The sequence below is a fragment of the Armigeres subalbatus genome, chromosome 2 (genome assembly GCF_024139115.2).
Source record: "Armigeres subalbatus isolate Guangzhou_Male chromosome 2, GZ_Asu_2, whole genome shotgun sequence".
NCBI classification, from domain to species: Eukaryota; Metazoa; Arthropoda; class Insecta; order Diptera; family Culicidae; genus Armigeres; species Armigeres subalbatus.
The window spans coordinates 68,945,468-68,972,242 of NC_085140.1; the positions used below are offsets into that span (position 1 = coordinate 68,945,468).

General features: G+C 36.4%; 1 protein-coding gene across 2 annotated transcripts in view; it reads right to left on the reverse strand.

Annotated features, from left to right (window-relative positions):
* Positions 1 to 6,263: 6,263 nt before the first annotated feature.
* Positions 6,264 to 26,775, reverse strand: part of LOC134208881 (succinyl-CoA:3-ketoacid coenzyme A transferase 1, mitochondrial) — a 31,059-nt gene continuing 10,547 nt past the window's right edge. Inside the window, exons 2-4 of one of the 2 annotated variants that reach the window (XM_062684833.1) lie at positions 25,075 to 25,270; positions 9,370 to 10,340; positions 6,264 to 6,985 (exon numbers count right to left, since the gene is read on the reverse strand). In XM_062684833.1, the coding sequence (XP_062540817.1) occupies positions 6,671 to 6,985; positions 9,370 to 10,340; positions 25,075 to 25,270 (1,482 nt within the window). In that variant the 3' untranslated portion in view covers positions 6,264 to 6,670. The remainder of the gene's footprint in view (positions 6,986 to 9,369; positions 10,341 to 25,074; positions 25,271 to 26,775) is intronic. The other variant, XM_062684834.1, reaches the window with a different exon arrangement.

Here is a 26,775-nt window from a genome sequence, read left to right on the forward strand (position 1 = left end):
TAAGTGCATAAGGGGCCAGGAACCACGTGGTCATATATCGGGGGAGGGGGGGTTTGGAAAATGACCACGATAAGCCACATGGGGGGGGGGGGGGGGTGTTGCTCTCGAACCACGTGGTCTTTTTTATACGAAAAGCTTTTGGTGAATAACAATAGCGGTGTAAAAATACAAATCATTAAACGCAAAGCGCATCTTAGGACCGATGCCCACGTAGCGTCTTTTCAGCTCAGCGTTGAAAAGACGTAGACGTGTGCATCGAAAATAATCGGTAACGCAGCGTCGGTCGCAACGCCGATGCTTATCTGCGTTATTTGACCATCTTAGCCTTAGCTTATTTCCGTAAAAAAATAAACGAAAAAACAGGTAGCGATTCAGTCTCGATTTCTATTAAAAAAATTGGAAAAGAAAAATGGGAAAATATTTTAAAAAAATCCGCCGCGCCACGCTACCGCAGCAGATGGTTTTTGGCATCACGCCGCCGACACTTTTGCATTAGCGGACTGCAGCTACAATTTTGAAAAATGTTCATGTTTTTACAATAATCCAAGAAAAAAACTTCAAAAGAATTTCTTGTGGATATTCAGGAAAAATCCAGTAAAGAAATTTCCTGTAAAAACTTTGACATTACTTCATACAATCCTGATAAAGTGCTGGCATTCCGAATGATTTTTGAACAATTCTCTCTGAAAAATTTTGCTACAAATTGTTAATGAAAAAAAAAAACAAAACATCTCTAGCGTAAATTCCGAAAAAAAATTTCAACAATAATAAATTAGCACTTGTAAAAGCAAAAATTGCAATTGTGAAATAAGAATTTTCCATAAAGAAATCAAAATGTTCCACGAAAAAAATACAAATTTTTCAAAAATAAATCAATATTACCTAGCAATAAACAATTACAAAAATTTTTACAAAATAAATATTTTTTCTACACACAATCTCTATATAATAAAAATGAGTTGAGATTTCCTTCCTTACGATTAAACTCGCGAACGGGTTGACCGATTTGCAAGATTTTTCGCTAATCGATTCGTTTTGGGATCCGCAAGGTTTGTATATACAAAAAGTAGGTGAATTTAACACCTGGGCAATGCTGGGTTTCTTTCACATCGATAAAGAGTAATAAAAAATAGGAAAATAAGAAAGAAAAGCAATCAAATTGATAAAATTTTCCATGAACTTCAAACGCTTTTAAAGAAGGGGTAGCCTATGGAAAAATGCTTAATTTTCTTCTTCTTGGCATTACATCCCCACACTGGGACAAAGCCGCCTCGCAGCGTAGTGTTCATTAAGCACTTCCACAGTTGTTAACTGCGAGGTTTCTAAGCCTGGTTACCATTTTTGCATTCGTATATCATTAGGCTATCTCGATTATACTTTTATGCCAAGGGAAATCGAGACAATTTATAATCCACAAATTGTCTAGACCGGCACCGGGAATCGAACCCAGCCTCCCTCAGCATGGTCTTGCTTTGTAGCCGCGCGTCTTACCGCACGGCTAAGGAGGGTCCCTGCTTAATTTAATTGCTTTTTATATTCTTTAATGAAAATTTCCTGTTTTCAATGCTCTTCCTTGATTTTTTCGTGGAAAGGTTTTAATTTTTGGTTAAAAAATATTAATTTTGTTGAAATTTTTGTAATTATTTATTTCTAATATTGATTTATTTATGGAATGTTTGTATTTTTTCCGTGGAACATTTTGATTTCTTTATGGAAAATTCTTCTTTTATGTTTGCAATTTTTGGTTTTAAAAGTGTTAATTTAATTTTGTTTTGTGGAAAATTCTTAATTGTCTATGGAAATTTTGCATTATTTGTATAAAATTTAATATTTTTTTATTGCTAATACCATGATTTTTTTTATTGGAAATTTCCTAATTGTTATAGATTTTTTTACAATTTTTTAAGCTGAGTTTTCATTTTAGTCGATATCGTATCTTAGAACATCGACTCATGGAAGGTCTATTGTAGCTTGTGAAAGTAGTAAATGAAATCGCATCGGCTCAATGGACCTGCTTGGATGCTTAGCGATGCACGGATACATCGTTCAGGACTTGGTTGATCGGGTCGTTTCAAAACTCCATAATATCATGTCTTAGGACATTTTGTTTCTTGACACGATTTTTGATACTTTCGAGGACATGTACTTCAGAGCAGTTTGGCCTATGACACCCGAAAAAAGTACGACTTTCTTTCTATACTAGTTTTGGCAAGATCGAGTGGGAAACCCTAAATATGTACGTTAAATCCATGTAAAAAAATCGTCCTGAGAGAGTGAAATACCAAAATATAACAATAAATTCTAGAATACCAAAAGGAACCCAAAGGTATTAAAGACTGTAGATTTAAAATGAAAACTTGCATTTTAAGCCAAAACTGTACATAAATTTAGGCCAAGGAATATTAAGAACATCGTTTTTCTATGATTAGAATCATAGAATCTTGGCATAATGAAAAGAGTTTTGAGATTCTGAATAAAACTTGTATGCCCTTATAAAAACCTTCAGTTCAGTTCAGATGCTTCGCTGTGGTTAATATATCTTAAGAATTTCCTGTACCTCCAGAGCTACGGAATGTCCCAAATACTCTTAGGAATCTATAGGGATATTCAGTGATGAATTTCATAATTATTTTTTAAAAAAAATCAACAATAAAGAAATAAAAAAAAATAAAAAATATAGGGATATTTTGGAATATTTTTAAACCATTACAAATTTTTCTCGAAATTTTCATAACACATTCGCGAGTCCACATTTTTTGTATCCTCCTGATGCATCGATTTTTTTTTTATTAAAGTGATTAGTTTGATTAGTTTGATTTTGAATCAGTTAAAATTGTCCATCTTCAAATTGATCGGATTAACCATACACACTTAAAATAAATCGCCGAATTCGGTAAAATTTTACCGAAATCTCAACAGCAGAACTGTTCGGTAAATAAATTTACTGATTTTGACAGTTGAGTAATGGATTTTGACAGTTGAGTAATGGAAAAAAAATACAAAAAATCAGTAAAAAAAAATTACCGAACAGTTCAGCTGTTGAGATTTCGGTAAAATTTACCGAATACTGTAAAATGAGTTAAGTGTGTATGTTTTAGTTATATAAGGTTTTAAAAAAAATTGTACTTGAAAAAAACCACGTGGTCAAATGAGGGGGGGGGGGGGGTTGGGTCTTCCAAATGACCACGATAAACCACATGGGGGGGGGGGTGGTGGGGCTGAAAATCTTCAAAAATATGACCACGTGGTTTCTGGATGGCCCCTAATTCCGAGTGGTGGATCCCATCGAAGATAATAATTTTCATAATTTTGCTTTTGATTTCAAAATATGCTTTTACTCGCTTGAGAATAAAAAAGCGACTCTATCCGCAGCACCCAGCATCAAAGTAGTCGCTACTGCAAATCTCCGGAATCACACTTATGAGCATTAGCAGGGGGAGTGTTGGATTTTTTAGCCCAATTAGGATCTAGCTAGCTCTCCCTAGACAATTTGCAATTTTGGAGATCCAAGCAATCCGTATTCGAGAATGGCAGCTTCAAAATTTTGCTGCTCCGTATTTTTCTAAACTCGATACAGTTTTTCTTATCATTCGGTCGATAGGCTTCAAAAAAAAACAAAATTCAGCTTTAATTGCAATATCTTATGGAATATGTATGTGCACAACCAGTCAGTTTCGTAGTCAAGGTGGGCCTGCAATCATTGGTCTGCGCCCATGAAGCCCAGAGATGGAATATAAGCGGTGACGGGATTACAGCACATTCCATACAACAATATATGAAATTTTTTAACGACGAAATCAAAAAAAATAAGAAAATACGGTTACAAGCCCTACAGTTAACGACTGGAATTTGTCAAGCATAATTACTACGATCACGTGGCGGAGGTTTGCTGTTCAACATATAAATCACCGGAAATACCAAACCGGAGGAAGTCAAATTAGGATCCACTACTTCCGACCCATTTGTCGTAACATCAGGTGTTCCTCAAGGGAGTCATTTGGGGCCTTTTATGTTTTTATTATACCTGAATGATGTCAACCGAATCCTGAAATGTCTCAAACTCTCCTATGCTGATGACTTCAAACTTTATTATATAGTGTCATGTCACGAAGATGCTATTTTTCTTCAGAAGGAACTAGATAATTTTGTCAATTGGTGCACACTGAAAAGAATGAGCTTGAATGCAAGCAAATGCTCCGTGATTTCTTTTGCCAGAAAACGCTCAATTTCAAAACCCCGAAATTAAATGCTTTGACAAATGGCGAATAACAATGAAGTTGAACATTATTATCAATATTCTTCCTTGAAAGGTTACAGAAACCTTGTGCTCACAATGTCTTTCCAGTAACTCGAGTGTCATACATAACAAAGTCAATCTGTGTGCCAAATGCCACTCACCGAGGTCCGATGTAATTGTCAAAACGCCAATTGGACGATTTGTTAAGAAATAAAAAGTATATTGAAAGAAGATACTGTTTTCTTACTACTTTTAAAATATTTTTTGATTAATTAACAGAAATTTTATTTTATTTTTTATTCTCCCTCCCCCCTTTGACTGGTCATGACTAAAAGTGACAAAAGAAAAATTTGAAATTTGTTCCGGCCTAATTTTCCCAAATTATTTCGTTTATCATCAACTTGATTGATTGATTCGAAATCATCATCGTCTATTATCCGCGACAACGTATTGCTAAGATTCTATTTCTAATATTTAAGGTTGTTTGTTCCAATTGCAGTTTTCTTAAAATATGGTGCAACATGTGTCAAATAGTCAATCCATCAACATAGTGTCCATAATGAGGATTAGAGTTCAATCTTAGGCTACTTAATTTTATTGAATTAGGGTATTTGTAGATATTCCCGGCAAGCAATTGCGCTTTAGCACACTTCTCTAAAGCCGCAATTACATATTTCAGTTCCCTTTCAACTAGCTGAAACGTGTGAAAATCTTCTAATTTATCGATATGAAACTTGCGATTGTTTCATAATGAAAATATAAACAAGACTGCTCCAACTAGGCGCATGCAGCGCTCCTCGCGGACAGCAGGAGAATATGCCTGCATTTACAAGTTCTAACCACGATACAATTCAGTTCAAACCATGATCAGTTTTTACCTTGTATAAATATTACTATTTTAACTATTTAAAACTGTTTAGCCATTGTACGATGATGTCAATCGATTACAGATAAAAATGTCTTTCTTCTGGTAGGGGAACAGACGGCTTTGGCAGGTTTTGTTCTATTATTGGCAGGGGGTTTTTGTCGACCGAATTTTATGAAATTTGGCCACAATATTCTTTGATATGCAAAGAATGTTTGGGCCAAATTTGAGCATAATCAGTCATAAAACCCCCCCTGCCAATAATAGAACAAAACCTGCCAAAGCCGTCATTACCCCTATATATTGGTCATAAAAATCGTTTTTTACGATCTTTTTGAAATTGTGTCACTGGTGGGGGAAATTGAGCGCAAATTCAGTACGTTTTAAAACCGCTCTATTTTACTACTTAAACAATACGTACGAGCGTTTTAATAAACTCTATTACTTCCAGTATACCTAAACACGACATTCATACTGGTTTAGGTTTATTTCCTGCCAATGAGATGGCAATTTCGACTGATTTCAAACCATGATACGCTTTTTACTAATTCAAACCATGATTGAATACCATAATACAATATGATACCATGTAAATTCTGGTACACAATCACACAGTTTCTGAATTTGTTGAATACAGAATTCAAATCACCATTTACAAATTCGCTGAAAATAAACTATATATAATAACTGGAGAGAACTAACAAAGCTCTGATATAAGACTGCTGGTATGCACTTCACAATCTAGGAATAAAGGAGTGCTCTTTGGAAAAAAAAAACAGTAAAAAAATTGGTGCCACAAATTTGTTCGAGTTGGCGCGAAATGTGTTATACCCTCTAACAATATACTTACTTCTACAAATTCACTGCCGTCATACGCATATTTGTCCCATGTTTGCTAGGATTCCTATGTACATGGGACAGTTATGCCACACCACTCCAAATCTCTCCTGTCAACGTTCCGTTACATGGTTCGGCTTAAATATTCTTTTGAAATACCTACCTGTTCATACCGGTGGTATGTCTCTATTTTAGATAGCATTTAACAAGTTGGGAAACTATACCCACTTCACGACTCGTGTCTAGCGGCATTTTATATAGTATTAAGAAAATATCTACGCAAATAATTATTTTTATGGATCTTCAAAACTTATGATCAAAAAATTGTTATATAGTCCAACACGCTATGTATTAAAATGTATGTTCATATAGATCGTACAAATAACTTAACAACAATAAAACCGAAAAGGGTGTGTATACATTCAGTGTTAGACTTAGTATTAAATACTCTTTACAGCTGAAATCTTGATGTAATAGAAGAAATCCTCATTTCACTGGACAGATTTCTAAATTTTAGCTCCAATGTCTATAATGTCAATGTGTAGCAACCGAAGCAACATATAGATAAGAAACAAATGCTTTTTCCTGAGTACCTAAAAATTTTAGCAAATTTCGACGTGAAAGCATATCTATTCTTGAGATGCCATGATAAAGCTAGCTATCATGTATTGTATATAGAACATTTCTCCATATAAAACATAGACACACAAACACTCACGCGTCCATTAACCTTATTCTTGGACCTGTCCCATTGGTTTCAGATCTGGTGACACCTCAAAACTGCAACCGGTGCTGGTGATTACTTCTTCCACGCTAACACCGTCAGCGATTTCCCTCAAGATCAGACCCCGTTCTCGATCCACGTCGAAAACAGCTTTTTCAGTGACGATCATGTCAACGCAGTTCTTACCTGTCACTGGCAGCGTACAATCCGCAAGGATTTTGTGCGAACCATCCTTAGCGTTGTGTTCCATTGTCACTATGCACTTGGTGTCGGGGGCGGATACTAAATCCATAGCACCTCCCATGCCCTTTATTAGGAGACCCTATAGAAAAAATAAGAAAGTAAATTTTTAGAATCAAAATATAGATCATCTATGCAACGAAATAAACTTGTGAGGATAAAATGATGAATCATAACATTTATTAGACCTAATATTAAAAACCCTTTCATTATTGTTATCAGATATGCTGGTCGCTGAATAAGTCACATAAAAGCAGTGTCATCGCGTGAACTTCGCTTTTTACCTGTGCACTGGCACAAAAAATAAAAAAAATGATATTTTGGCAGCCCAAATGGAAAATGAAATTATCAAAGTCGTACACCAGTTCCTTAAATTCAAACGCCACTGAAAAAAAGTATCTAGATGAGAACATAGGAGAAGCAGTCATCCTATTATTTATTGCCGTATGAAGGGCTGACATTTTTGCGATAGCTTATTTACGCTACATTCCATAAGTCATATTTGTATAATACCAATCCTTATAATAAACAGTCTTACTTTTACAAGCCTTAAAATAATATTGACTTGTAAATATGACTGTAAGTTCTGGAGTTGTATAAGAAACATTGCTATGAACGTAAAATTATTGTTATAAGTATTAAATTGCATAACAATATTATTTACTCACGCGTGGCAGCCATTTCGAACTACCATAAATATTTGAATTTCCATAAGCTATACAAAATTTACAGAAGTAGACCCTATGGGACCGCAGAACATATATATGTATTCACTACTATCAAAAATTCTCCATGTCTAATTCTATCATGAACCCGAACGTCTAAGATTGGAAGGTGATATTTACATTTCCATATCAGTGTACGTAATTTATTGTGCGAGATTACTTTTACGAAATATCATTATAACAACATGATAAAAAATACATCGGGAAACGAGATGTTGGTTGACAATGAGAAATGAAATGAAAATAAGATGAGTGAACTTTGACATCAAGGTACTCTTTATCATGTCAATAAATTCGTAAACTGAATATTCTATAACTAAACCATCAAGAAATCATGTGTTTTACGTAATCCGTCATCCAACTTTTATACAACGTTAATCAATATTTAGTGACTGTTACAGCATCACTGCATTCGCTCACATCACATATATATGCGATGTGTAGAACGAATTAGAACGAATTAAATCTTGTTAGCACAATTTGCGGTTTCAGGACATAATTTTCATTATTGTTGGCATAGCCCAGTTTGGGTGTTTTTTCCCTTAATTTATTTGTCACACAACAAAAATGAGCTTTTACCTTACAAGTTAGTACTTGGACGAAAGCTTTTATATTTATCAGCTGAGTATATTAAAACGAATATCGACACCCTGGGCATAGTGTATCCATTGTACTTGCCACACAAGATACATACTCATGCAATGGTGGGCATAGAAAAGCTTTCAATTAATAACTGAGAAAATTCTAATAGAATACTAAGAATAGAATACTAAGTTGAAAAGCAGGCCAAGTTCCAGTTGGAATGTAGAGCCATTGAAGAAGAAGAAGAAGATTGGTGTTAAAATCAGTGCGTATGACTTGATCGAGGTGAAATTATAGTGCGGCTCGCGGGCCGCACCTTTGTTTTGCTTTGATTATTTTGTACCGAGTAAATTTAACAATATCCGTTTTATTATCCTCAGCAGATGAATGCATTTAAAGGCTTCCGACCAAGTGCTAATTTGTATGGTCAAAGCTCAATTTTATTGCGTGAGAAGCAAATTAAGGAAAAAACACCCAAAGTGCTGAGCACCACTGGCATAGCCAGAACACGGATAGGCATCTTTGCCTTGAAGTGCGGTTCACCTATAATTTTCAAACGTCAGCAAACCATGCAGTGGGCGGTAAGCTTTACTCAATAAAGAGCATGAGACAGAACAGTAGCGTATGCTTTTCTGTGGTTTTGTGGCATAGTACTAGGTCGGGGTCTCCTGCTAGCCTCGCGTGCAAAGGCGTTGAATTGCCAATCCGGAGATGGTGAGTTCGATTTTCGGTCCGGTCTAGGATATTTTCGGGTGGGAAACATTCTAGGGATCCCCTGGGCATAGCGTATCCAAACAAGATACATACTCATGCAATGGCGGGCATAGAAAAAGCTTTCAATTATTAACGCTAATAGAACACGAAGTTGAAAAGCAGGCCAAGTTCCAGTAGAGCCATAGAAGAAGAAGAAGAGGAGGTCAGGACTTTCGAACCGAACTCGACTTTTAAAGTCATCATTTGTCATATTACGTAATGTAATAATAAAAAAAAATATTGTTTTTCGCAAAAGATCAAACATGGCGTTCAAATCATTCATGAAACATTTGACTGCTAAGAACGAATAAATATCTATCTAAGGTAAATCCAGCTTCCCCTTAATTGCTTATAATGACAACTCCTCTTAATGACCCATAGACAAGCAACTTAACGGAATACTTACAGGAATCATCCAGTTGGCCAAGTCACCGAATTGCGATACCTGCATGGCACCTAGAACAGTGATGTCTATGTGTCCTCCGCGAATCATCGCGAAGCTCTCGTCCGATGAGAAATACGAAGCTCCTGGTATAACAGTTACACTCTCCTTGCCGGCATTAATCAAATCGGGATCCACTTCGTGTTTCTCTGGGAATGGCCCCAACCCCAGAATACCGTTTTCAGAATGTAACAACACATTGATCCCCTTGATGTAGTTAGAGGAGAGTACCGGAATACCGATTCCCAGGTTAATGTGCATTCCGTCCTTGTACTCCAGTGCAACACGTTTCACAATGCGCTCACGATTTTTCGCTGCTGGAGTGGATGAAACCACGGAGCCAACTTTCTTCGGCTCACGAATTCGTAACCGTTCGACCGGTTTCTCGTATTTGGCTCCCTTGATAATGCGATGTACGAACAAACTAGGGATATGAATTTGATCCGGATCCAGTTCGCCAACTGGTACTATTTTCTCCACTTCAACAATAGTTGTTTTGGCTGCTTTACACATAGTCGGGTTGAAATTACGAGCTGATTTGTTGAAAATCAAATTTCCAGACTCGTCGGCAATATGGGCCTTGATTAGGGCAAAATCCCCAATGATGGCTTCTTCCATGATGTACGGTTTTCCATTGAACATCTGCATCGGTCGTGGCTGACTTGCAATTTCGACGGTTCCGTCCTTGCCGTACTTGATCGGTGCACCACCCTCATGCACCAGGGTTCCATAAGCGGTGGGTGTGAAGAAGGCAGGCACACCAGCACCACCGGCACGTATACGTTCAGCCATCGTTCCCTGGGGCGTGAGTTCCACCTCCAGCTCACCTTTAAGAAACTGGCGTTCGAATTCAGCATTTTCGCCGACATACGAGGCAACCATACGTTTGATCATTCGCTTCTGTAAAAACAGACCGAGACCGAAGTTTTCAATACCTGAAATGAATGGATTTCGGATTATTTTCATATTTGTTATTTCATGTACGATGTACAACTAAAGCAAGCGTATAGTGAATAAACAAGTCACACTAAAAAAAGCTTTCACCCCATATTGTTCTGTAAAAGGGGTGAACAGAGTTAATAGTAAGCAACCAGAATTTGATAGTTAAAGTTGGTACATAGTCCACAAAAAAGCTGCAATCACAAAGCGGTTTATTTATTAAGCGCTAGACATGGGTGATAAAATGATGCATGATAATGATAAAAATGTTATCTATCAGTGGTGGCTAATGAACGATGGCATCTGTTTTCCTCACCAATATATAATATATGGATAGTTGTTTCGCTGGAATAATAATTACAGTATATAAAGAGGACCAGATAGGGTAGATTAGTAAAAGCAACGATAGATGTGGTGATGTGCGTAGTTTGTATTTCACCTGTGATATCGAATAGCGTTGAATCCAATTCAGCAACACTGCTCTACCTCAATTGAACTCAAACTAAACTTGAAGGGCGCCATAATTTATGAATAACCTTGCGGAGCACGAGAAGAGTCTTTAATCTTTAAACTGTAACTTTTAAATTGAAATTTAATTTAAACAATTGAAACAGAGCTTAATAAGTTAAATTACATCGTAACAATGGCCGTATGAATAAAAAGTAGTAATCCACACCTTACTACAAATTATATACTATTTACTACTTTTGTAGCAAAACGGTATGAATAGAAGTACGTACTACAGTTCTGAAAGATTTGCTGGAGAAAGTCCTACAGGAATTTCTGCAGGACTTTTTAGAAAATCCTGATTTTTTAATTTCTATTAACTGAAATTAAGTTCAACGCTAATTGGAATTTCTGAAAGAATTTATGATGAAATTTTTTAAGGTATTTGTTAAAGGCCATAGGGATTTCCGTTGGAATTCCTGAAGAAACTCTTAGATGAATCCCTAAAAAAAAATTAAAAAATCTAAAGCAACTTCCGAAGAAATTCCTACCTCAAAACCTTCAATTCCAGAACGAATCTCCAAAGGAATTTTCGAAGGAATATTCGAAAGAATTACCAAAATATTTTCCGTAGATATTTCTAAAGGAGTTTCGGAAGATATTTCCGGAGAATGTTTAAAAGGAATTAGTGAGTATATATCAAAATGAATGATTCGAAGTATTTCCGAAAGAATTCGAAGAGGAAGTTTTGAATTACGAAGGAACTCCTGAGGTACATTCTGAAGTAATTCTCTGAAATTTATTCCTTCAATTATCGAAGAAATATTGAAGAGGAATATAAAAACCAAACCAACCAACCATTACCAAAGTTGTTTCCGGACGATTTTTTGAAGAAATCCCTGGGGAATTTCTGAAGGGAATCTTGAAACAATGCCCAAAGAAATTCTTGGAGAAATCTAAGAACATCGGAAGTGCCTCCAGGAGTTAAATTTGAAAATCCTTCAGGAACTTGTAATTATCGGGTAAGTATGCCCAGCGCTATGTTGAGACTCCCAGAACGAATGGCCTCAGGGTCGGCACGTCCACCTCAAGGACAGGGAACTCTTGCAATCAAATGCAGGGAAAACCACAGAGCTTCACTTTGCGACACTTTATTCATTTCTGTCTTCACTCTCTCTTAGCTAGTTAATCTGTCTTTAGAGCTACTCTTCTGGCAGCACTGTACCACTCTATTTCTTTCCTTCCTCTTCTTCCTTCCTTCCTGTGGCCAACGAACCGGCAGCGAGCAACTCTGTTTGCTGCGGGCTTACCGGTGGTATCGCCAGGTGGCTTGGGGATCTTTCTCGCTTCTTGCTTCGTTGCAACTCGACCAATAAGAAGGGTTTTGCTGGGGTTTTCAACCCTAAAACCGTGGGGTTGTTCTCAACGCCTTCTCTTGTAACACACACTTTCTTCTCTACTCTTCAACTTCCAACTTTGGTAACTTTGTAACATTCGTTCGCTTCAAAATACTTTGGAATGGTGATCATATCCTAGGGCCATTCACAAACAATTTACGCATTAGACTACATTTTCATGAATTTCTCAGCAACACTCATCTACAAAACTTACAATTTCGTTTAGAAACTCCCCATGTATTTCTTAGAATTTTTTGAGAAATTCTTGGGATAATTTCTAAAAGTATTACGCAAGGAGTTTCCGAAGGAATTCTTGCAGGAATTTCCGGAGGTCTTAGGATTTTCTTAAAAGAAATCAAAGAAAGAATTCGATGTGGAAGTATTATACTAATACTATACCTAATATCGAAAGGAAATTCCGAAGGAATGCCTGGAAGAATTTTTGAAGGAATTACTGGATTCATTTCTGGAAGGTGTTTTGATGAAAAACCCTCCCGGAACCGCCGAAAGAATTCCTGGAGATATCTACAAAGGATTTTTTGGAGGAATTTAAGGATAAATTACTGGTGCATTTTCCGAAAGAACAACTACCTGGGGCTATTTTCGAAAGAAATTCAGGAGAAATTCCAGTTGGAACAATTCCAAAAGGAATTCTGGAAGGAGCTTCCGAAGGAGTTCCTGTAGAAATCTAGGAATTTCTTCGCGAATTCTATTTAGAATTCTTTCCTAAATTCCTCTAGGAATTGCTTAAAAATGCATTCAGGAAACTCATTTGAATTTTTTTTTAGGAATTCCTTCAAAAATTCCATTGGAAGTTCTTTAAAATATTCCTCCAGAAATTACTTTATGAAATCTTTTCAAAAATGTCTTCAGTTTTTTTTAACTTTCATTAAAAATGGTAGGAAACAAATGCAACAACAAAACATAGACAAATCAGACAATTTTGACTGATATAAATTGTAGGGAAAGTGGTCGGTTGTCGGCATCCTTTTGTTTTTAGTTTATAACTTTCCTACATTTGCACAATGTGGTGATATCTTCATACCAATGGAAGCATATAGGCATAGCCTAATAACTGGTGAAGAGTTTTGATTTATTTTATCTATTGGAAAAATTTTATTAACAATTTCGTAATGCGTTGTTTTTATGTCATTCTGAAAAAGGTGGTCGGTTTTCGGCACCCCCAAAAACTCATTCAAAATTTAAAAAATATGAGAGTGTTATGGCTGACAATATCGAGATTTATTTTGGCAATAGTAATGAAATTTATAGCAGTTAAGTACATTATACACATTTTATCAAGATTTTAAGATAAACTGATGATTTGCCTTGATATTTCACCGTTTCCACCTGGGTGCCGACAACTTAAGGTGATTATACAATGAAGCCATGTGATGAATTTCAAATTCACCACACGGTTTTCTACTCCTATTATAAAAAGTTCAAATCCAGCGTAATAATTTTCGTACGATGCTGAAATTAAAATCGATTGTTTAGCATGAGTAAGCAAACGATCTACGGATGTTTTATCCCCATGGGCATTGTGGTTCTCTCAATTCGTGCTCTTGAAAAATCACTAGTAAAAGCACGTGGTTTCCAAGATGGCCGATTTGTGGCTTTGTTGTATAGCCACCTTAGTAACTTTTTAGAAAAGTGAAAATGATAGTATAACTGCGACTGCGACCGCTACGGTGGCATTCAATACTGAATCACAAAATAGATTAAATTAGTTTTGTAAATACGTAATGCGCTTACCTATCCGATCGGTTTACTTCGATTTATAACACTTGGAAAATGACAAAAAAAATCTTTGGAGTGCGTTTTCACAGGATAAAAAAATGTTTTCTCTGTAAATGAAACAAAGGCTTCTAAGTGCTTCGGAAATGAGCATAACAAGATTGTGCTTATATAGCACACGTATGACGTATGTCGAAAAGACAATATCTGATTTCTGTCAAAAGTTACGAAGGGATGCCGAAAACCGACCACCTTCCCCTTCTTCTTCTTCTTTTTATTGGGCATTACATTCCCCACTGGGACATTGCCGCCTCGCAGCTTAGTGTTCATTCAGCAATTCCACAAGGCCGAAAACCGACCACCTTCCCCTTCTTCTTCTTCTTTTTATTGGGCATTACATTCCCCACTGGGACATTGCCGCCTCGCAGCTTAGTGTTCATTCAGCAATTCCGCGAGGTTTCGAAAAAGTTTATTATTCATACCAAAGCAACTTTACCACATGTGGACCTTACTACAAAGTAGTAACTACATACATAATTTACTATTTACTACAATGATACATAAATACATAAAAAAAACTTCCAAATCTAGCGTTTAAAAATGTTTTTTGGCTTTGTGTTGTGGAATGTCTTAACATATTAAGTTACAGTTACAGTAAACCTTTCCCTACTTGATGTATCGTTTTGTTTTGAGAGATTGCCACTCAGGCTTAATGCCGTTTGGCATAAAGTCATTTAGCTTGATGGTCGTTTGAAGAGAACTGTTCGTCTCGTTTCAATGTCATTATATTTTTCCTATACAGTAAAAACAGTATCAATAGGTATGGCTTGATGGACTGTATTTTGTATTTGCTAGCCGTGATTAATCAATAAACAACAAATATGGACAGCTCACCATTTAAAAAACCTTTTCTGCCCCTATTCGCATAAGCGTCCTATGCCAATTTTCTTCAGGTTGAAATCACTCGTCACGTCGTTGAATTTTCCAAACTCGTTTTACAAGGAGAAATACAAAAAATATAATAAAACCTGCAATCTTTCTGTAAATTTTGCATAATATTTTTTATCTGTATACATTGCTATGGGACTATTGAATGGACCATAATTATTTTTATTTTTTGAGCAAAAGTGTATCAAAATCTGAAATGTAACTGTTATGCGAATGATGGCAAGATCGAATAACACAAGTGGGTTTGGATTTTCAAATTTCTTGAACAAAGCCTATTATTTGATCAGTTAAAGATGAGGTAATTTTAAGCTTATTTATGGAAGAAAATCAAAAGCGTCAACACTGAGAAAATTCCTCATATCAAATATATTTCAATATAAATCTACACATAATTTCAAAAACGGCATATTAGATATTGATTATAGCTTCTATTTGTTAAGTTAATTTAACTTAAAAAATTAATAGATTTTCGTCAAAAAAACAAAATGTTTGGATTTTTTGCAGTGTACTTTGCTCGTGAGCGCCACTACAAAGAAATGGATGATTACTTTCATAAGCTACTAAATATTTTATTTTTTATTAAACGACGCTACACTTGTTCTTGCACAGAGAACCAAGAGATGTTTTGCTTAAAACTTGCACTCATCTTCAACGTTCATGTAATGGTCATTTCAATTGTTAATTTACTAGAAGGGAAGCAAGCCGAATCCTATCTTTGATTTTGCCACGAATTCACGTGGTTCATGCAGAATTTTGTATTGGTAAGGTACATATGGGAGCAGAGCTTCGTCTTCCTTTTCTTATTCTTCTTTTTCATATTGGGTATTACATCCCCTTCTGAGATATTGTCGCCTCGCTGCTTAGTGTTCATTCAGCACGTCCACAGATATTAACCGAAAGGTTTCTTGTCCCAAGTTACCATTTTTGCATTCGTATAAAATGAGGCTAACACTTTTATGCCCAGGGAAGTAGAGACAATTTCCAATTCGAAAATTGCCTAGACCGGCACCGGGAATCGAACCCAGCTACCCTCAGCATGGTCCTGCTTTATAGTCGCGCATCCAAACGCTAGGCTAAGAAGAGCCTGCTAGGACCTGAGATATTTGAAGAAAGATACAAAGTAGGATAATGGAACGGGCCTGAAATTGAACCCACAACACTCCTGCGTATAAGGCAGAAGCGGTAGCCTGTTTTAAAGAAGGCCTAATCCTCATTGATGCGGTTACAAATTATATAAGCATGTAGAATTTTAATTATGTTATAACATTTACTCGCAAAACAAAATAAAACAATCAAATACTAAACGATTCTTGAACAGTTATTATTTAAAGAAAAATAAACCTACTGTCTCGGACTAGTGAAGTAGGACATTCATATTCACATGCTTCGACCAAGATTTACGTATGTGCTTAGTTTTTTAAATCTACATAAATTATGAAAATTTCAAAGCTGTTCATTACCAGCCCTGATTTATCATTTAAGTTGAGTTAATCTTACAACCGCATCTAATCCAGATTTGGGTGGATACAAGCTAATGCTAATTAATCGAAAATAATTGAAATGTCACAACATCTCACACTTCTGCATTCAAATGCGAAACCAATCGAAATATGAAACCACACACACGACATTGCGAAATCTTATTCACAATGCGGTCATCTCTCGGACATCTTTAACTATTGCTCCATCCATGCAATGGCCAGCCCATGTGTTTAAAATTCATACTTTGTTCGCCACTGGTGGCATTTCAGGAGGCTCGCTACTAATCAGGAACGGCTCGCAAATTTTCAGTTTTGTTTCGGCAGGTCAGCCCCGACGCGATAACAGTCTAGATTAACGGGGCGTGCACCCACCGAATTCGTGTCCATGAAAACAGGTTTTCACCAGACACTCGACTTTGATGACTGACCTGATGGTGAGACGTCTCGTGTAGTGTTTAAAAAGGTCCGAAGAACTATGAATAGAATCCTCCTCGGATGATTGCTTTTCGTCAATTACAAGGCAAAGAGTATATAAGCGTGTGTCGACAGGAGATTACTTTGGTTTAAAAAAAAATGTTGAAAAACACATGATAGATTACAAAGGTGATTCAATCAATAAGAGTGAACACTAAAAAATATTTCAATGTAGTTTCGATCCTTTAGAAAAATAAGCGAGAAATGAGATGTTAGACCTCCACTGAACATCAGCAGCTCTCCACTCTGCCCTGCGACAGATAAGAATGCTGATTTGGTTGGTTTGAAATATCTCGTGACTTTGGAGAATGGTTGCCACATAAGTGGATTCTTATAGCCCTATCAAAAGGTGGTGTGACCGGAAGGTCGCATTGCGAATCTCGAAACGATAACAGCAGTTTTGTATGACGGTTTACATGGTCAGCTCGATTCGATCAAGAAGCACTTGATGAAATATCATGTTGGAAGTTGATGATTACACAAGACACGCTACTGTGCTCACATCTATTTGTATGTGGTGATATAATCCTAATCCCATAATTCTGATTTATATTTTTTACAAATTTACATTTTAGACAAAGTTTTTTTTTACATAATATAAGTGTACCGCCCCTCTAATATGCATTTTTCTTGACTGGAGATATTCTATATATTGACTTTCCAAAGAAGCTCTAAATGGAGTCAAGCGGAAAAATATATGCGAATTAAGTTAATCATAGTATGAGCACAGACAAACAGACGTAACAGTTTGAACATTTGTTTAAATAATCCATCGCTCAACCTGATCCACAATTACTCAGCGGATGTTAAAACACGAAACACTATTCGTATACATTGTCGTACCAGAAGGCTGTAGGAAATGTCAAACTCGGAGGATTACGATGATAGCGCCTCATTTGTGGGAAACGCGCAATCAGTATAATAATTGAAGTCATGGTCGATACTAGTGTGTTACGTCTGTTTGTTGTCTGTTATGAGGATCTCTAAGTAATACATTCACAACCAGCGGATGGCAGTTTGTATTGAAATTATACAGCAACTGTACCAAAATAATTGGGCAATTGATTTAAGATTTTTTAATACAATCGTTGTATTGAAATTATACAGATTTGTATTATTTTAATACAATTTCTGTATAAAAACCTTACAGATTTGTATATGCCACGTTTTTATACAATAATTGTAAGATTTGTTTTTTGGGTGTATATTCTTAATTACTAAACTGTATGAAACAAGGTTTATAGTTGAATAGAAAAATAAAAATGTTTTGGGAAACATACCTACTATGATAAATGTTAAAATAATAATAACACTTTTTATATTTAAAGCCTGTCCACGTAAAATTTCGGACACTTAGATAATGTTCAACGACAAACCTAGTAATTTAATAAATTTGGACGAGAAATAAAACATGCTGAAAACAGCACAAGAAGCAAAGATATTCAGCTGTAATATAAATGGATCATCTCAGTAGTTTGTGAAAATTTGAAAATTGTGTCGATGGGTGTCCGAAATTTAACGTTTTTATATTAATTTAAGGTTTTATATTATTCCCCAGGATATCGAAGATTTTCTTTTATATCATAATGTTCTCCTTATTCAAAAGCTTTTTTTTTTCTTTTTTTCTGTAATTTGTGAGATTTATTTAGTTCCGAAGGATGTTTATGATAACGAATGGATCAGTGTAACTAAAATGCCATTTGCATGTAATTTGACTAATTTGACCTATTTTTTTAGGTCTAATTCATCCAAGACACAATTAGGGTAATTCGCTAAATTTTAAATGGATAATTTTATCGATCACAAAATTCCTCGTTTCGGTTGATTTTTCACCTGTAGTTTGTTTGAAGAAGACGCTACAAATAAAAAGAGGCTTCTTTTAAGAAAATTTGTAAAACGATTAAGCCACCTAAAAGTGAGGTAAAAATTTTACTTTTGCATTTATACCCGATAGTATTTTGAACCAGGTAGCTAGTAATCAATGAACTGGGAATTCAAAGGTCTTGGGATCGATACCGGTATCCTGTGTTCAATTTGTTCATGTTCTCTCTCTTATGTTGAACAACGCATTAATACGTGTTACATTGCAATGAAATAAAAGTATTCGAAAACACAAAATTTAGCAAACTTAATCAATAAGTCGCAAACAAGTTGAATGAATATTATATTCAATTATTGAAGAAATTGGTTGATTTACTATCAATTATTTAGACAAAGTTGAAAAAAAGTTGCTAGTTGTTGTTTAATATATATTCCACTTTTGGGCGAAAAACGTAGTAACAAATAATGTTATCATGTTTGATAGTATAATTTTTAGTCCACGCTAACTGAATAAACCAATACCTACTGATGTTTCAGAGTTTGCTGAAATTGCTCTCAATAGATAACGAACAACAAACCATGAAAACAAGTTGGAAAACAAGTGATGATAAAACACATTGTTCTTGCTCATTTTGTGTTTTGTTTTGACCTTTTTTTCGCACAGCTGTGTAAAACAAGTTGAAAAAAAAGTCTCTCACGGTATGCTACATATCGTAATTGTATACAGAGATGATAAGTGAGAGATTTTTTTCATTCTCTTTTGGATTCAAACACTGATGGTTATTCAAATGACAATAATTGTTTCTTGAGCACTTCATAGTTTTTCAAATGTTAAACTCTTTAAGAGACCTATATTTTCGTCCAAGAGTATACATGGTTTTAAATATGTTCCCGTTTGCCAAACAAAATAAAATGTTAAAGGTTTCTCAAATTAGCCAAATAACAAGCTAATTGCATATTCCAACACTGATAAGCACAAGCGCCTTAACCTTAAGTTCGTCAAACTTATGAATCGATATCTAGGCTACTGAAAAAAGTTCTCGTGGTGAAATTAAAATGAATACGAATTGCACTGTACAACGCTATATAGAATGGATTTATAGAAATGCAGAATACAGTGATCGTCCATCGTCTATCGTCGAGTACTCGAAGGTATCGTGTATAATTGCGAATTTAGTATGGAGGAGCTGATTAGAGTGGCCAGGATTCACATCAAGTTTGAAAACACATCAAGTAAGAAAGGTAAATTAGAAAGGTGACAAAAATCACTTTTAACGGAAAGATCTAATTCACATGCATTAACATTTCAATACATTCATTAATGTATATTACCGCTTTTGCTGCAATCCTAAATTTGTTTTAGTATTCCAAAAACCGATAGGAAATAATAACCGTTGTAAATATATAAAATAAAAGCGTGATATTAGGCACTTCTTGGTGTTTTTGAATCACTTGAATAGTCCAGTTACATTTTACAAAAGGAAAAAAAAGAATTTGAAACATCAAGGAAAATGTGTCGTTTGTTTGTCCATGGATATACTAACATGCAGAGTTATTTGAAGCATATATACAATTCAAACAATCACCAAAGAGCAAAATGTAGAAAGCATTGAAAGCATTGCAGATAAATAAATCAACAGAAAATAAGCAATTAATAAATATAATAAATTTCTTATCAATTTGAGTTCGTATTGCCAATTATATCTTTCGAATTCACGTACCGCCGCCTGAAAAAATAATATTGGTTATTAGTTACTTGCATTTTTTTTTAGCTGGAACAAAATGATATGTACCTAATACTATTATAATATAAGCTAATAGTAATGGCCCAGAGAAAGAAGAAAAAATAATACTGAGCTTGCCAGATCGGATGTGACGCCGCATTAGGTGATCTTGAGTAAATGCACAATATAAATATAATACAAAAAAATCTACGGGTACCTATCCAGGATTTTGGGTTCCTTGTATCAACAGATAAGTATTATGTTTCCTACTTGAAAACTTCAACACTGTTTTGTTATCGACCACCTGTCAATCGAATGATAAGTTTCTCAAATAACAGATTAAAATCTCTCATTTACAAAGAGGCACTGTTCAATTGAGACGGCATGGAAAACTACAGAGCCAAAAAGACTGATTTGATTTTCAGCATTCAAATGAGAGGAAAATTCACCAGCGTTGCCTGAAATTTGTGGTTTGTAGCTCGCCTTAACCTTATGTGTACCTTAAGGTGGCTCAAGAAAAACTTTTTCATTTTTTTTTTTGATGGGACGCCCTCTTATTCGGTTATATTTGATGCCCTGATACTCTGGTCAAAATTTCAGCCAAATCGGGCAACGTTTGGGCGGTGCTAAACTTGTTGGAAGTTTATATGGGAAAATGTATGCAGAAACATCCAAAAACAGTGATTTGCAGTTGGACGGCACAATTTACGATGAAGAACTATGATACTCATTCAGTTCTTGTAGAATTAAATACAGAATGTTTTGCTGAAAACCGCGAGAAGATTAGAGTTTATTAGGCAAAGATATTAGCATTTTACTGGAGTGTTGTATGGGTGAATTTATTTCTTTTCAAAGGTGAAAGAAACGAAACTTGCCTAAACCCCACTTCAGAGAAATGCTAATAACTTCGCCGGGCAAATACTAATCTTTTCGCGGTTTTCAGCATAACATTCTGTATTAAATTCTTCAAGATCTGAATAAGTATCATAGTTTTTCAACGTAAATTGTGTTGTCTAACTGCAAATTATTGTTTTTGGATGCTTCTGCATACATTTTTGCATATAAACTTCGGACGAGTTTAGCACCGTCAAAACGTTGACCGATTTGGCTGAAATTTTGTCCAGAGCATCAGGACATCAAAGAGAATCGATTAAAGGGCGGCCCATCAAAAAAATTGAAAAAAGTTTTTTTCCATACTAATTTGAGCCACCCTGTACTTACATAAATGCAGGCACGCCATCACACATGACACTGCCACATTTGATTAAATGCGCATGTTTTCATGATAACCGATTCCAAAATACACAACTTTTTTTTTTTTCTTCAGAAGACAAATAGAAACTTTTGTTGAATACGGTACAATGTTCTGCGAAATTATTCTTCGACATGTCAAAAACATTCCATGCCAATATAGGCTCAATCGGGCTTTTAGAACAAATATCCTGGATGAAAGAGTGACGGAGGTGTATTTTCCCATATATATTGATTGTAAATTCCATATAAGCATCAAATCAAATACGCTAGGTTATGCAACATCTATTTAAGCTGAAAATTTTAGAAAAAAAAATTTCGCACCCAAAGGCAAATCATAAAGAACTAGATCCGCAGAACGATCAATATTAAATTTACTACTCAAAATCACCTAATGGTCGTGATATTTAGATAAAGCATTCGCTACAGAAATTGACTTGAGTTTTTTTTTGTTGATTCGCTGGTTATAGTGCAATCATACCGAGAAGAGCATTTTATAAATGGTTACGTCTATTTCCCATGTTAGGGGCGGCTGATCATCGTCCAAGTGCCAGCGAGGAACTCTAATCAAGACTGTTCACACTGTGCTTCATCGTGTCAGCATTGAGAAAGAAGCCTCTTCAACGCAATGTAGGTAGCGGAACCCAGGTAAGGTAGCCTATCGAAGATTCTTCAGTTACCTAGAAAAGCAAAAGCAATGGACCGGGCACAACCATTGGGAAATCCATTGGGATCTTGGAACGTGAAAACTTTGATTGAACCCGCACGTGTTGGACTCCTGGCTCGTGAGTTGCAGAAGGTCGGCGTGAGCGTGCCAGCAATCCAGGAAATACGGTATTCCAATACCAGAGAACGTGAATTCCGAATAGTGGATCTCGTCGCAAACACTCCATGACGTGTTCAAGTACCACATCTATTATAACGGCGCCGACAGGGCAGAACGTGGAGTAGTCTTCATGGTGATCGGGAAGCAAATCAAGTGAGTTATTCGGTGGAAGCGCGCATTTGCGTGTTGAAAAAGAAGGACAAATTCTTTAACTACATTCTTCTAAGAATTCCCCAACCAACGATAAGCCTGATGACGTGGAGGATGCGTTATATAAGAGCCTTGATAAGGCCAACGAAGAGTGACCAACACACGATGTAGATATTGTCATTGGGGATGCAAACGCGCATCGCCAGAAAAAAAAACCTTAGTTCGCCCTGTCATTCTTAAGGCGTGCCACGTGCTGATCGACGGACGGTTTTCTCGGATGTTATAGATAAAAGGTCCTTCAGAGGCTCGAACTCGGATCCCTACCTTGTAGTTGATCAAAAATTGGGCACGACTATCCAACGTCATGAATTCACGAAATCTGGCAATGTCAACAGATTGTGGTAGAAAAAAACCACGAAGCTGTAACTACAAATGCGCAGGAAGATTTAGGTACTGCACAGCGAAGCCTACGAAATAGTTGGTTTGATGAGAAGTATCAGCGAGTGACGGACGGGAAAAACGTTGCTAGGGGTCGGATGCTAGTAGTTGGTACGCATTGCAATAGAGAACGGAATAATAGTGTAGCAAGGGCAGGAGAAACAAATCCACCGTAGACAAAAAAAGCAGCATTAAAAAGAGTGCGATAGCTCAAGCGCAGTTGAACATGGATAGAAACGATATGCGGATGTTTTATGCGACCGTCAAGGGTGCACGGCATAAGACTGCGTCAGTGCCCACCATGTGCAATTATCGAAAGGGGAAATTGCTTTTTTAAATTTCTTTTTTGAAGAAGCTTGCAGCTCTTGCCCTAGGCTGGGTCACCTCTAAGGGAAATTGCGAACAGACAATACTATGGTGGCAACTAGGTGGAAGGAGCACTTTGAAGATTTGTTAAACGATGAAAATGAAAGTGTATAAAGGAGCAGGATGGACATAGTCGGCGACGGTCAAGCTGTGGAACCACCAACGATGGATAAGGTAAATAAGGTTCTAAATGAGGTGAAAAACAGTAAAGCTGTCCGGAAGGACGAGCTCCATTGGTGGAAATCTGTGAGCCTACCCTCAAAACGAGAAATAGGGAATGCAAAATACTACAATGCCTACTACTCGCAGAAAAACCAGAAAAACAAACCACGAAAAAATGTTCGTGGAGATTCGCGAGTCATTCGGGTCAATTTGCAGAATAGCATAAAACAACGTCGGAACGGAACATGTTGTTCACGTATGTTCGAGCAAGAACAGACTTGTTTATTGTTATTGTGTTCATTTAGAATTAAATTTATTCATTCTATTCGAAGAAACCACAACAACTCGCGACCGTGATTATTACTCGCGAACAAAATACTGCCATACTTTTTGTCTTTGCTCTGCCCATACTCACGAACAAAGCAAACACCAGAAAAAGTGCAGGCAGCAGGTTCGCACGTATGTGGCGTTTTTGGAAGGCCAAATTACAGTCCTTTCTTACTCGTGAAGCAAGTATTTCCACCACTAACGAGCTCCCGGTTGAGCTTTTCACACTTGAAAGTGAGCAACACTGCATCAATCCATCCACCGCATTATTGAAAACATATGGGAGGATGAAGAACTGTCTACCGGCTTGTTGGATGGCCTCATATGCCCTAACTTTAAGAAAGGGCACATACTAAAGTGTGCCAATTACATTCTGTTTAACAGACTAAGACCGCATGGGGAGTCCTTCGTCAGTCTGAGGATAATTTTTAAAAAGTAGTGGACGTCATATTTGAATCAACCCCAAGACAAATGACATAATTGCGGGAGGATATAGAGGAAGACCTTGACGTTTCCCGTGAAGAAAAAAGATACTTAGAGGAAAAAAAAGAAAGTAGTGTGCGGTGCAGACGCATCAATCACGAGTTTTTTTTTAGGATCTGAAGACCCTAAACTTTCGAGAAAACATTGCCTAAGACCGACGGATATGGAGCTCTACAATACGCCAGGCATAGGTGTAACGACGCTGTAGCGAACAAGGTTAACAGGTAGTATAATGGGCAGCAGCATAACAGTTCGAAAACATTTTTTGCAGTCATGACAAATTTGTAATCCGAATATTCAACTAATTTAAAAATTCACTTTGTAAGGAAATATTTCGTTATTGGTCCGTTACTCTTCAATCAGGATCATTGCCGCTATTTAAGTGCATTTAAATTGACATAATCATATATAACAATCATCATTTTACCAAATTTGGTGACGTAATTTAAACTTACGCGCGCCTTCAATAACGAGATAAGAGCAACACATAAGTAGATCTTATCAACCGCAGACACGATTATTTGATTGTGCACATGATTTATCAATTCAGAGCATTATATAAGATAGCGTCCCTGAAATATTTTGTTATCTCCAATGCACTGCTAGACTGCTATGAATAACTGCCTCTAGTCTTCCTTCTGCTATTCATCCCCAACTGATCGGTATAAATACAAGATAAATCACCACATTGCACTTACCGGCATTGTTCGACACCACCGTCAAATCTTTGACGCCTTTTTTGACGCAAGCCCCGATCAGGTTCTCCGGAACGCCGCACAGTCCGAAGCCGCCCACCAACAGCTTGGCGCCGTCCGGGATGTCGGCTACGGCTTCCTCGGCAGATTCGAAAATCTTGCCACACCGTTTCGTCGTCGAGTAGCGACATGCGAGCACCTTGGATCGAACGAGATAGGAGGGGAGTCAGTATAATAAGATCGATGTGCATCATCAGCGGTGGTGGAGTGGCATCGTGACGATGGTGATGATGAGATGCAAAATAAATGCAATCGGTTGACATGGGATTGGAAATAACTCTGAACTGTTGCTATTGCGCTAACTATGTGTATGGAAAAGGGCACGATTCGTTGTTTCTATAGCCTATGTGTGTTTACGTTTATAACGATTCTCAATGCTTTCGAAAAAAATATTTTAAACAGTCTATCAAAACATTTGATAAATTGATTTTCACTTTTACTCTAGGAATGTTTCAAGTATAGAATAATTATGTCTTTCTAATGTACCATGGCGCATTGAAAAGCTACCAGATCATTCCAAAAAAAATGATATCCAGCCCAGAAGTTGAAATGACGTTTTGTCGATTTATGATAGGTACGCAGTTGAAATTTTGCTCAATTTTGTCGTTCCACTGTCAATAAATCCTTCTCCATCGCTATGACCAGAACAGCGAAAAACTAATAAAAAAAAATAGAAAGCTGTGAACGATGAAGCTTAATCATTGATTTTTGAAAATATAGAGACTGACGAAAAGCACGATTTTCAATAAGTCTGTCCAGCTACTTGGCTCCGCCGATGACGTTGATATTATGACACGTAACTTTGTGAAGATGGAGGAAGCTTACAAAAAGGCTGAAGAGGTCTTAGAGTATTTGAGCAAAAACTACTGCGAACCATTTATGGTGGCAGTGAACCTGTAGTTAAAGTACACACCCTCCCCCTCTTAACGAATATGGTGGCTTTCTCTAGCAGTTTAAAACATATTAAAGTGGGGGAAAGTGGGGCAAGATTACCACCCCACGCGGTAACCCTTGTAAAACAGTAAAATTCCTCCGAATTCTTAAACATCTTTATAATGTATTGTCTTTGTCATCAATGAACATTGAGGGGTAGTTCAAAAATTACGTCCACAGTGCTACATTTCTTGCACTTCTACTAATGATCATGTACAAATGAAGTTTCGCTTAAAATGTCATATTCCATAATGATCTCTTGTTCCATAGGTCTATTTTAACAAGTAAATTTGCCTTATTAGATTTTCACGACCAAAAGTATTAACGCAAGGCGATTCTTAATCTTAGAGGTGACTTTGTCCATAATACAGCTGGCAATACCGACCAAGCTGACATATCTACAATTTTATATCCTGTCGATCATAATGACTGTGAATCTCCCCGATTTATTATTGTGTTGAAAAACGAAAAATTAGAGCTATGAACTTTAAATTATGCAATCACGAAATTATAAGTAAATTTAAACTTTAACTAAACCATTTTAAAAATCAATATTTTAAGAAAAAGTTAGGTTGTTAGGTTAGATAGTTAGGCTTTTTTTTCTTAAGGTGCATTTAATACCACAAACACTCCGCAATTTAATTAACGGTTGAGTACAGCGAAAAAATAGACCACGTGACCCGATAAATGCAAATCGATCAATGTTCCAAA